Source organism: Clupea harengus, chromosome 18 (genome assembly GCF_900700415.2).
Source record: "Clupea harengus chromosome 18, Ch_v2.0.2, whole genome shotgun sequence".
NCBI classification, from domain to species: domain Eukaryota; kingdom Metazoa; phylum Chordata; class Actinopteri; order Clupeiformes; family Clupeidae; genus Clupea; species Clupea harengus.
In genome coordinates this window covers 24,157,750-24,171,619 of record NC_045169.1, presented here as the reverse complement: position 1 = coordinate 24,171,619, position 13,870 = coordinate 24,157,750, and the positions used below count along the sequence as shown (strand labels likewise).

Sequence of the window (13,870 nt, the reverse complement as noted above, 5' to 3'; positions counted from 1 at the left end):
CCTTCAGCAGAAAGCAGGACACAGGGAAGTTACACACACACTCACACACACACACACACACACACACACACACACACGCTCTGACTTTCATATTTTACAGGTTGCCGGTAATCCAAACCATCAACAAGTTACAAAGAACAATGACCTTGGTGATTGTAACTAAGGAACACTACCTGTGGCCTTCCCCTTGAACCCTGTCATTTACCATCATATTAAATTACCAGGATTAAATGTGTTGCCATGGAAATGCAGCACAAACATTTCCCCTTCCATCATAAGCCACTGTTCTTATGAACCTGAGCAGCATACTCCTATATTAACCAAACAGACAGGACGGGCGTGATGGATGTATGTAGTGCACTCTAGTTGTGGAGGTATAGGCAGGTGAAGTGGTTACATAGCATTTATGCGATAGCATATTCAATTCTCCAGGTTGTTCTAGGTGTGGTGTGTTTCGTTTAGTTTTTTTTAAACAATTTTTGTTTTGTGAAGTCCAGAAGAGTTAAGGTGAGCTGTCAAGGACATTGTTAATCACAAAGATCCCCTGCTTTTGAGAACAAAAGGGCTTAAGACTTCAAGAATCTCAATAACAGAACTATGGTAATGTATTCATTTTCTATATGCAATTACATTTCTGTGTGTTTTATTTCTAATTCATAAACCTGGCCGTGTTTTAGTGTTTAGTAATATGTGTTCGCCATTTAACAGATTTAACTATGTGGCAATGGTATATGGGTTATATTATGATGGCTAGCAAGAGCAATACTAGTTCATATACATTTTTAAACTAAAAGTAATATTACAGATGCCTTGAACAACTCTAGTGCAACACCAAGTATACGTAACAACAAAATGACACCTTTCTGTTGTATAATTAGGGCTCAGGTTAAGTATGTAGTACAGTGTGTCGATATGTGTGTCTTATTGATGTGGTGTGCTACTCTGACTTGATGTGTCATACTAAAAACCTGAGGGCTACAGAACATGTTTTAGGACAATCTCAGGGAGTCATAGAAACAAAGATTCCAAATCAAACAAACATGTCAGCATTTTGTCAGGCATAAGTTTACCAGACATGACTAAATATTGTGGAATTATATGATATGACATGATGTACAATCTAAGATTCAGCAGGAAACTGAAGAAATGTGTGTTTGTATTTTCAAACAAAACTTATTTTTCCAACGGTTGAATATGAAAATAGTGAAATTTTATATAGTCTGACTTCACCACATTCCTTTAACAAATGATGTCAGTGTGCCTTGAGTCTAGAATCATTCTTCTGTCTTCACACCTCCTTCTTTCCAAGATGAGCCACTGGACCGCTTTGTTCACTCTGCTGCTGGTGTGCAAGGGCACCCTCACCTGCACAGCACAGAGCACCTCCTCACCTGACGCCTCCACCTCCTCACCTGACCCCTCCACCTCCTATCCTGACCCCTCCACCTCCTCACCTGAGAGTACAGGCAACGCCACGACTGCTAGCATGAACACGCCCAGTTCCACAGCTGTGTCTGCCAGCATGAACACGCCCAGTTCCACAGCTGTTTCTGCTAGCATGAACACGCCCAGTTCCACAGCTGTGTCTGCCAGCATGAACACGCCCAGTTCTACTGACCCTCCAGTCACTGCTGAAACATCCGCTAGCACTGCAACTAGCACACAATCACCTGCTTCTGTCACTACGCCGCTTAATCCCACTTACGTTTCTGTTCCCGTGACAACAACGGTTGCTCTGACAACCACAATGGCATCCATGACTACAATAGGGACTACTGTCGTAACCACTTCCACATCCCCAACAGCATCTATGTCAACTCTCACTACAACACCAACCTCATCAGGGACTGCAGCTGCAAATCCAACCAACCCACTATCTGCGATCATATCTCCAGCAGCTGGGTCATCCCCAGCTCAAGTCTCTGTTTCAACAAGCTCAACCACATCTGCAGCCAGTGCTCCTCCAGCTGCAAACAGTTCTGCTTCAACCTCTGACTCCTCCAGCATCAGCAGCAATAGCTCTGTTGCTGTAGCAGCTGGTTCTAGTTCCGTTAGCAGCACTCTTGCTAGTGGCGCTAATGGTAATGGAAATTCCACCATATACCCCACAACTGTTGCCAATGGTAACAGCCTAGCATCAACAGCAACCGTTGCTACAACATCCCAGGCAAGCGTTTCTTCATCCAACAAAGTCTTATCTGGTCAGTTATGCTGGACAGGTACGTACACAGCACAGTTGTCATTTTGCAGGTGTGGATTAAAACACTCATAATATTTGTATTTTTGTCTATTTATTTCTATTTATTTATTGTATTTGAAATGTACAGTCAGAAATGTGTTCAGTGATAACCCAAAAATTCCTAAATCTCCAAATATTTCTTGTGTAGTTTTCTTATGATAATTGATAGTGACACATGAAGGTACTTTGATTTCTTTTGCAGCTTTTCTTGTCCAGATGCTGCTGTTTCCTCAATTTTGACGTTGCCTCATTTCAACATGGGGGTGGATTTGGGGGGAAGACATGTCTCCTGCAATACTGGATGGATGGGATGGAATGATCTGAGGTCACAACATGAACATTTTATATTGACAGGGTTGCAACCTTCATCTTTTTAGAAAAATTAAGTAAAAATGTATAGATATACGTTTACCTTTTCCTTGACAGGATTACACAGACAACTGACTCAACAGGCTATGTAGTTGCTGCACTGTCCTTGCTCATTTTATTTGTAAATATACAAAATATGTAGTTTATGTCACTAAAAGATGTAGACAATATAGCTTTCAAAATATTTGTTTGCCGTTCTAAATTCTTTGCACAGCATATTGCACCTTTAATTCACAGCAAGGCATGTCTAAGACAACCCAATAGTGCATAAAAATGGCAAATGGGTTGGGAGGGGAGATGATCTTGAAGACCTGCAAATAGGCTTATTTGCATAGTATGGTCTCATTGAGTGAAGAAAACTGAAAACAATAAAAGTCTTCAAGAAAACTGCATTTTATTGCGTACAGCATTATGTAACAGCACTATGTAACCAACAAGTTTTAATGCACATCCACGCTTTTCCAATGCATCCATTTTCCTTTTTCTATGGGTGTTTTTATTTGATTGTGTTTAGATCATGCATTGAAACCTAGGTGACTTTGTTTCAAAACCCTGTAATCGTATTCAAGTAACAGAAATCCTCTTTTCAAATGATAAGATATACAGTATCAATAGAGTACATGTGTGTGTGTGTGTGTGTTTTGTCCAGAGAAAAATAATGTTTATTTCACATCTCAGTTTAGTTAGAACCATCTGTTACATTCACGGCTCTATGCATTAACATGAAAGGGAGTTCCACACGCAAGGTTATAATAAGTAAAGCACATTTATTAAAGTATAATAGAAAAGTCAGTGTAATTGCCAGAAATAAAAGTGTAGTGCAAGCAGGGTCTAATGGGTGTACATATGTCCAAACAAACAAATATAAACGATGCGTTGAGGAGAGGGAGCCTCCTGCACCCTGCGCCATGGCCCTCATATGGTGGAGCTCATTAAGGCCTCATTCCTCACACCTGCGGGCACCTGCGCAGACTCTGCTACCCAGCTGTGGAAACAGAGAGCACTGATAGCAGGGGGCGGGGCAGACCAGGCTGGGTCTTGACACATCATTATCAGTACAACATCAATGAAGTAATTTGATTACAAGCAACAAGAATAAAGTTGTAAGAATATATTTTTGAAGTATAAATCTCATGAAAACATGTTAATGTTAAAAATTATATTATGTACATAAAATCAGATATACTACACTACAGCACTGTACTGCTAGTTCTCATCATTTGAAAAGCTTTGTTAAAAATCCAGTCAGTGAAAACGTCGTGTCTAGGAAAAAGATTTGAGTCAATCCTATTGATTGAAGGTTTCTCAGCTCACTTAAAATGTCTTTGAGATGTTGCAAATTATTGAGTATATCCACTAGAAGGAAGACAGGACATTCAGTGACCTTCACTCCCCCACCATTGTTATGGGCTGTCTTCAGCTTATTCACAGCCTCATTTATGTTCTTCTTCAAACACTTCAACACATCAGAACGAATACAGAGTTGATTTGCGAAACATGTGATGCGTCCAGGAGGTGGGTTTGGCCCTTGTTTAACCACATCCATCAGTGTCTCGTCAGTATAATTCAAGAAACACTCCAGATATTCTCCAGCTTTTTCAAGGTCTCTCAAAGCTACATCGAGGTAGCCGCTGTCTTTTCTCTGCATTACTGACAGTGCACGGTTGTACAAAGCAATGATATCATGATCATTTGCTTCCAATGCCCTGGAGTATATCTCAACGCTCTCCCTGAGACACTTTTGAAGTCTTAGTTCATTCCCATATCTTACGTAGAAAGACACAGCAGAGGATGGACAAATCCCTTTCTCCAGGAGCTCTCGGGCATTCCCCATGGCCTCGTTGAACTTGGGCTTCTGGGTCTCTTTTGATTCGTCCTCATTGAACCTTGTAAGAAGCCACAGTCCCCAGCACTCATGCATCGACTCAACAATTGCATTGAGCATATTGCTGTTTTTATGCTGTTCATGTATCTCATCTAGCAGTTGTAGGTAATCAGAGAAGAGATCTTCCTTCTTGGTCATTTTTGGAATTTCTTCTGTCAGGTAAGATGACAGCCTTTCACTCACTAGGTGGTCTCTTGCCTCTTTAGCATCTGTAACGTTTGTGTCTGCTGAAGTTTCCAGATAGGAAAATAGGCGATCAAGAGCTGCTGCCATTTCTTCCCATGACTGAGTGCTATGGTCCTCTTCTAATGCTATTAAAGCTTTGCTTAGCTGCCTCTGCACAGTTCCTCCATCTAATGTAGAGATGCTAAGGTGTGCTAACATCTGGAGGGAAGATCTATTTTTGATGATCTCTACAATGATTGACATTGAGAAATGGCTGGCACACATGATGAGTTGGGCAGAGCCTGGTTTTCCCTGGCGTGCGGTGCGACCAAATGCCTGCTGCTCAACTCTGGCGTTCAGGGGTAAGAATGTTTGTACAACAAAGAGGCCTCCAGCCCTATCCACTTTCTCAGAGACTTTAAGGTCTGTTCCCCGTCCAGCCAGATTGGTTGCTATGATGACATCTCTGGCCTGAAGACGTCTCCCAGTGATTTCAGAGGGGTCCGAGTTGTTGTTTGTGTAACATTTTGGATTGACCCCCTGGACGGATTCTGTAATGGCTTTCTCAATAGTCTTAACCCGGTTTATTGTCTCACAGAGGACCAGTACAGCTCTCTTCCCTCGATACCATGTGGAATTGACCTTTGCATGGACAACACTGCAGATTGCTTTCAGCCACTCCTCCTCTTCATTCAAAATTTGACCCTCTTCCTCAAAAAGTTTCCTTCTTCTAAAGGAAGGGATGCGGCAGGTTTGCATGCCTTTGTAGAGCTCCTGAAGCATTTTTAATTTCCTCTTTGTTTCCCAAAGTTCCTGAGACACCAAAACACCTGACCCTTATACATCATAAAGAGCCTTACATTGGACATGAAGTTTGTAATGACTGTCATGTTGCTCACTTTGGTCTGATGTTTCATTTCCAGAAACTGCTGAAGCCCATCACTCCACTTCATGTTGTTTTGTACAACTCCTGTGCACTGGTAGTCTACAGGGACCACAGTCTCTCGCTGTATAATATACTCATCACCCAAAGCCATTTCTGTGGCCTTGAAGGCATTTTCTACCCACACGCCCACCTTGCCATGGACAAAATTCTGGAATCCTGTGATATATGAGTCTTCAGGTGTTACTTCAGGGCGAGTAAACTGAAGATTCGTTCTTATTGTCTGCTCAACGAAGTTTAAAAGTGTCTGTCTGTCTGAGAACAAATGTCGGCATAGACCTCCTTTGAAGAAGAGTATAGGAATCTCATGCCGTGCTCCAACTTCTCTATCCACTGGTTTGTTCAGCTTCTTTAGAGATCCATCTTCTTCTTTAGAAAACAAACTGTAGCAATGGTTAGGAAATTCTTCTTCAACCAGTCTGAAAAAATCAACAATCTGGGCCTTGTCAACACATTCAAGTTTTTGAAATATGTCTTGGGAGTTGAGATGTGTCATGTCCTCAGCAAATCCCTTTGGAAAAATCCCTTTGTCCTCGGCCAGCTTCAAAACAGCATCAGTGTCAGAGGAACTATCAGTGTTTTCCTGTAGAATCCTGACGAAGGACTGGATCGGCCCTGCTGTTCTCCCACAATCTAGTTTTTTGCACTGACTCACTAAACACCATATTTGTGACAAATCCATGTCTAGATACTGCATGGCAGGTAAGTCGCTGCTCAGGTAGACCATCTCCAGACCTTTATCCAACATGAGAGAGTCCACTTCATCCACAATGACACAATGGAACTTTCTGTCACCCCTTACTTCGCTCCTCTGAAAATGGTGTCGGAGCCAGTCTCCTGCGAAGCTGTCTGTTGTGCCGTATACTATATGACACTTGTAGCACGGTTTCAAGGCCTCAATTGATTTATTGGTGTTACAGCCTACTTCAAGACCTAGTTCTCTATAGAAGAGCCTCCAAGCCTCTGCATCTCTCTCAGCAAGTACTGGGGAGCTGGAAATGATATCGACCTTCTGACGCTGTAAAGCCCTGTATGCAGCAAACATGGCCACTATGCATGACTTGCCCTCTCCTGTGCCCACCTGTAGCAGGTAACTGGACTTTGAGAGAGCCAGGACGCACCAGCTCACCATCTGGGTGATACGAGGCTTCCAGCCTTTTGTCACCTGTACAGCTTTACACACTTTCAAGAGATTTTTTCCATTCTGCCTTCCAGACATTGGTTCTGGTCAGTTTTGGACAGGGCTGAATCAACAGCTGACACAATCTTCCTCACCTTCTTAATCACATGTCTATCAACTCCTTCTTGTTGAGAGAGGTCTTTAAGAATTTCTTCTATTTCTTTATCTTTGTCTTTCCCTAACTTGTTTAGGAGTTCGTCGTCATCAATCTTGGCATCACACACCAACTGGATAACATTGCAATCTTCTTCAATTATCAGATTCGGATCAATTTTGTGAATTTCTATTGTGTATAGTATTTTTGCCATCCATGCGTCAAAATCAACAGTTTGTTTTTTTGGCCATTTGAAACGCTTCACTAAAGCTTCAAAGAGCTTTTTTGCATTGTCTTTATCCCAATTAATGTTTCGTAACAAACTCTGAAGCCTAGGGAGGCTGAGGTCCATCTTATAATCAGTTGCATCCATGGTGTTCTGTGCATCCATGGTGTTCTGTGGGTTCAAGTAGGATTGTGACCCATGGTGTCTGTGGTAGAAAAGAAATTACAGCTATTAATAACAGTATAACATTATCACATAAAATATAAACCTACCACACAGCCTTAAACAGGGTCAAAATGTTTATTTTAACAGTATCATTGATTCTCAGTATCATTAATTCTCTAAAGAGAGTTTTTTTAGTGACCAGGGGAGGCAAAATCCATTATTGATCATAAGAGTGCGATGAGTATAAGTACTCATGCCATGTCTCTGTACCTTGTACTTCGGATCAAAATACAGAACTGTCAAAACACCGTAGGCAATAATACAATTAATTCTGATATTGAATTCTGATATTGATATGTATTCTGGAGCCAAATATGTATATTGTGTATACAGAAATAATCTCCTTTCAAAGGCCACCAAGATAATGTTGGTACTATCCTCATAACAGCACCAATAAAATGTTGGTGATCTCATCCAATTGGATAGGCATCAACCATTCAACACAACAGCAGATCAATTAAGTTGAACACATGGGGGCACCACACAGTGTGGTGCCTACCATAATGGTCAAAATGAAGTCACAAAACAGTCTCATAAATCAATCTCATATATCAGTCTCATAAAAATATATTAACAATCAATTTGGAACCCTGATTAATAATTAAATGAATAACTACAACATAGTTTTTAATAGCAAGTAAAAATTGAAGGTCTTAGGAGTTCTAAATAGAAGAGGTTGGCAGCATTCATTCATGTGCAACACTAGATAGTCCGGCATATAAAATCAATGCATTTATTCACAAAATTGTCATTAATAAAACATGTGTATCTAACTAATGACTAAAGTTGAGTGTGTGTGTGAAATAGAGGGAGTGTGCGTGTGTGTGTGAGTGCGCAAGCTTGTGTGCTTGAGTGTACGTTGGTGGTTGCGTGCTAGAAAGAAAGTGTGTGTGAGTTCCTTTGTTTGGTCTCCATAGTTCCGCGTGCATGTGTGTGCACATCCGTGAACATACATGTGAGATGAACAAAGGACGAGCTGATGGAACTGAATACCGCTGTTTTCCTGTTGTGTCAGACATGAGAAGAGGGGTCTAGTCCTTGTCTACCAGCTCAGGGGGCGTAGTTCAGGTGACATCAGGCTACAGTTACAGCGGAGGAGAGGTGCTGACTATTCATACAAGTTTCTGATTAAATCACACAAAAGTTCCTGATTAAATCACGCAATGTACAAATTCCCGGTAGACTTCAGGTAAATCACGTGGTTTAGAATAGGCTAACCTGCCCATGGCTGGTGAAGTGCCACAGCTGATCTCAGGGATAAACAAACATTCTTAGCTGGTGGGACACGTCATGCTTTGTTATCATAGACAGAAGACCCATCTCTAAAATTACTTTCACATAGGATGCTCTTGTGTTTCCTCAATCATGTCCTCTCTCCTCTTTTCTCATATAAAATTATATAATATTTTTTATATATATATATATATATATATATATATATATATATATATATAAATATATATCAGAGTTCACGCAATTATTCATGTTTGGCTTGTTATAAAAAAGACTTATAATAGATAATGAAAAAAAGATATTCACAACCCGGCTGAATATCTACAGCCACTACAAAACCTTGGGACAGCTGTCCCTAAATACAGGCAGCAGAAATCCCTCACACTTCTGAGGATGCTAGATAAGAGCACAGACAGTACCTTCTTCTCACCTAAGAAGCTTCAAACAACTACCATGCTAACCCTTTTACCAGATACCTGAAACCAACCCCTAATTGGCACATTCCATTGCAGGTCCACAACACAGGGTTGATCTCATATCAAGAGTAAATTCACTCTAATCACCGTTAAAATGGTACCACATGTAATACTAATTAGGTCAGGCCTTCACAACAATAACAACAAACAGTTACAAGTCAGATTCTTCATTGAAAAAACCTTTGCAAAGGCACAACCATGATCATCGCGAGCCCAACCGTATAGCTGTCCCCGGGCCGGGAGCACACTTTCTTGAAATGCTGGAAAGGTGCAAAAGCAGCAAGAACCCCTCCAGCATTGTTGGTTGAACAAACACGGTATAAACATTTACAGTCATACTTTTACATATGCTGTATACAAAGACAGTGATTTGTCTGAACAACAATTGTGCAATAAAACAAAGAAATGGCAAAATGAATGAGCGTGAGTCAAATATTTGTCGTGGTTTCAGCAATATGTGTGCACCCATCTGCTTGTACACATGGCAGACAAGTCAAACCAGTTCAGATTGTTGTGTGTAATTAGTGTAGAGGTCACTTTTGTTGGTTAAAAGTACCACAAGTCTGTTGGTGAAGATGTACCTATGAAATGCGGTATCACACAGTGGCATGCCGTTTAGGAAATGTTATATATATATAAAACTTAATACATAAAATGAATGCTAAATGCTTTGAAAGCACACCAATTGCTTTACCAATAAAATATTAGGTTAGAAAATACAAGATTTACTTAATTCCTTCAAAATGTGTCTTTTTTCAGACAAAAACCCTAAATACATTTATCACATAATCCATAAGAAATGCCATTCTTACCAGCTGGTTGGTGACGAGTCCTGACATGACTGAAGATTTTCATGCCATTCATGATGGAATTCCCCTAAAAGTCTTTCATTCTCCTTCAATCACGTGATTTGTATGAACTTACCAAACATAGTCACAGCTGCACATTTGGTCTGTGTTATTTCAGTGGTGGAATTTTCCTAGTTTGTATGGGCACTTCAGGTAAATCACGTGGTTTAGAATAGGCTAACCTGCCCATGGGCGGAGGAATGCCACAGCTGATCTCACAGATAAACAAACATTCTCAGCCATGGGATGCTGGTATTTGCAACCTCAAGTTTCACTTCTTATTACAAAAGGGCTATTTCTGAAAACCAGCCCTACTCAGGAGGAATGGGGAGGGGAATTTTCACCTTGGGAAATACCTCTCGCATTCTGAAATCAACACTGATATTAATGCAAAGTAAGAATTATTTATTGATCTTGATATATATGGAAGGAAGTCTGATATTTGTGCAATTAGGTCTGATATTATGGGAAGAACTCTGATAAATATGTCAAATGAACTCTGATATTTATGGAATGAACTCGGATATATATAGTGCTGTTTGAAAGTTTTAGGCACTTTAGTTGTCAAAACATTTGTCTTTTACAGTTATTTTCTATCCTCATAAGCATTAGTGTGTCAAAAGGAAATATCATATTTGAGATTTTCAAACACTGTTTTTAAGTATTTCAGTGAGACATTTATATGCCATTAAAGAAAGAAAGTAACAAAGTAACAGACCACCTTGTAGATTGAAATACAAAAGACCATCAGACTGAACTGGCAGAAACTTGGGATTACATGAAGTAAACAGACATGAAGAACTATGGCAAGTTCTTTTTAAAAGCATCCTCACATGACAGCATTTGTGCAAAACTGCCTAAACTATTTTCAGTGTACTGAATACACAATGAAGTCTGTTATTTATGGAAACAACTCTGAAATATTTGCAATTAATTTATATACTGTATATATAAATGTAATGTCTGATATAAAAAGTCTGATGTTTTTAGAATGAACTCCGATATATGTACTGCAATTTCCTGACAATGAATCCCCTTTTTACACATTGATTTGTAAACTTTCTCTAATCACCTTTTTTACACATTGATTTTGTAAACTTAAACCTGTGGTTATTACTAGGGTGTGGCCTATACATGGGAAATAGGCTTTAATCAATTAGTTTAATATTACTTCAAAATATGATTGTATACATGTTGTTACGACCTGGCTCGTAGGCAAGCAAGATAATGAGAACACAAAGACCCAAAACTTAATTTAGAATTATATTTATTCTTTTGTAGGGAAATAAAGGGTAAGTGGAGTGCAAGCTGCATGTCCTGCTGCCAGGTAAGCAGCTGTAGAGTGTGTGTGTGTGTGTGTGAGAGAGAGATAGGGGTGTGGCCAGTTCTTAAAGGCACCTGCAGGTAATCAAAGGTGATTACACCTGAGACCCAAGGAACAGAGGTAAACAATGAACACAAAGCAACAAATTCCAGGCCCTGGTATTTCTGTATTTCTCAGACAAAAACCCTGCCTTACATTTCATAAATACATCTTTCACATGTTTCCATATGAGATGCCGTTGATACCTTACCAGCTTGTTGATGATGAGTCGGATTTCAGCTCTGTGTTGTTGTCCTGACATGACTGAAGATTCTCCTGGACACAGTGCTTTTATGCCGTTCATGATGGAACTCCCTAAATGTCTTTCATTTTGCTTCAGTCATGTGATTTTTATGAACTTATCAAACATATTCAAGTTTCACTTCGTCTTTTTACAACAGAGCTTTTTTTCTGAAAACCAGCCCTGGAATGCCAAGCCCATGAGACCAAACATCTGCACTTGTCACCCAATTTCTCATTCTGACCCTCACTTGTTAATTTCAGGGTTATGGACCTTTACTGCAACACAAGTAATCGAGTTTGCTGATAATATATGTTTTGTTTTAATGCACTCTCACTCTGAATGTGCCCAGCATGGTCATGTGAACCACAAGGGGCACGCCAAGAGGAAAACCACACAACCCTGATTTGGTCTTTCACTTTGAGATGCGAGTTCCTTTCAAGTGTCCCACTTATTCTTCAAGATCATTTATATTTATGTGGACATATTGTATGGAATTATGTGTACACTATTTGCTTTTATTGATTCATTTGTGCATCCGGTCCCTGATTGATTCATTTGTGCACCAGCTGTCACAACACGGATCTGATGACAAACAAAATAGTGAGAGTCATTTGATGTGTTCAAAAGGATCTGTTTCATATGATACTGTTATATGCTCTTTTAACAAGAGTCAGTGGTGCAAGTCTAAGTGTAATCTCGTATAACTCGTATGTAACGTATAAATATGGGTCATATGCTATGGATGTGTATGCCAGCTGCACATTTGGTCTGTATTATTTCAGTGTTGGAAGTTTCCTGGTTTGTATGGGCACTTCAGGTAAATCACGTGGTTTAGAATAGGCCATGGCGATAGACATAGGCATAGGCCAACCTGCCAATGGGCGGAGGAATGCCACAGCTGATCTCACAGATAAACAAACATTCTCAGCCATGGGGTGTTGGTAGGACACGTCATGCTTTGTTACCATAGACAGAAGAACCATCTGTTACCATGGACAGAAGACCCATCTGTTACCATAGACAGAAGACCCATCTGTTACCATAGACAGAAGACCCATCTGTTACCATAGACAGAGGACCCATCTCTAAAAGGACTTTCACATAGGAGGCTCATGGGTCCTCTGTCCTCCCTCCTCTTTCCTCATATAAAATTATCTAATATTATATATATGTAAGATGTACGAATTCCAGGTGTATCAACAGAACTTCAGGTAAATCACGTGGTTAAGAATAGGCTAACCTGCCCATGGGCGGAGGAATGGCACAGCTGATCTCACAGAAAAACAAACATTCTCAGCCATGGGGTGTTGGTATTTGCAACCTCAAGTTTCACTTCTTCTTATTACAAAAAGTCTGATTCCGTTTCAGACTATTAATCACCTTTTTCACACATTGATTTTGTAAACTTTCTCTAGCCCTGGTGAGCCCTACTACAGTGTGGCCTATACATGGTTAAAAAAAATACGAGAATTCTTTCAGGCAAAAGTTACCTTAACTTCATTGTGGTTGTGTGTGACTTCAAACAGTGTGTGTGCTTTACACAAGAAATAAAGTCACCAGTCTTGTGCATTATTTAAGCACACCAATTGCATTACCAATGATTATTAGCTTAGAAACTACAACATTTCCCTGTTTGAACATGACTATCACAGAACAAATGCAATATCATATGGTGCAGCCCTAGCGGCTAGGAAATAGGCTTTAATCAATTTGTTTAATATTCTTTCAAAATATGTCTTTATATGTGCATTTCTGTATTTTGCAGACAAAAACCCATCTTACATTTCATAAATACATCTATCACATATTCCATTCGAGATGCCATTCATACCAGCTGGTTGCTGACGAGTCGGATTTCAGCTCTGCTTTGATGTCTTGACATGACTGAAGTTTCTCCTGAACACAGTGCTGTTATGCCATTCATGATGGAACTCCCCTAAACGTCTTTCATTCTGATTCAATCATGTGTTTTGTATGAACTAGCCAAACACTAGGCAATACTAGGCACAGTACTAGGCACCATCTGTATTCACACATATAAATACAGCTTTCACGTCGCAGCAGGTAAGTGCTCCTTCTCTATTCTCTCTCTCATACCTCCCCTCGCCAGGAAGGAGGCACCCTTGAAATAGGCCTGCCACTTGGGCTAAATTGGTCCAATCAGCCTATTTGGACCAAACCATTGACGTGGGGGAGTCCAAGTCTCTCTCCCACTCTTGCAGGGCCACATGAGTCAGACTCCATTTTAGTGCCAAGCGGTGAGAAGGGGGAATTCATCTTATCACAAGACAACATTTTTAAAAATGTTCAATAAAAATACAATCCAAATTGTGTGTGTCTAATTTCCCTGTGTACTACAATGAACAACTGAAAACAAATT

General features: G+C 40.1%; 1 protein-coding gene across 1 annotated transcript; it reads right to left on the bottom strand.

Moving 5' to 3' along the window:
- Positions 1 to 1,914: 1,914 nt before the first annotated feature.
- On the bottom strand, positions 1,915 to 7,089 carry LOC122133717 (protein translocase subunit SecA-like). Its single transcript, XM_042710395.1, has 4 exons — positions 6,877 to 7,089; positions 5,558 to 6,766; positions 4,007 to 5,471; positions 1,915 to 2,075 (listed from the first exon to the last, which is right to left on the bottom strand). The coding sequence occupies exons 1-4, from the start codon at positions 7,087 to 7,089 to the stop codon at positions 1,915 to 1,917; spliced, it is 3,048 nt and encodes a 1,015-aa protein (XP_042566329.1).
- Positions 7,090 to 13,870: the final 6,781 nt, after the last annotated feature.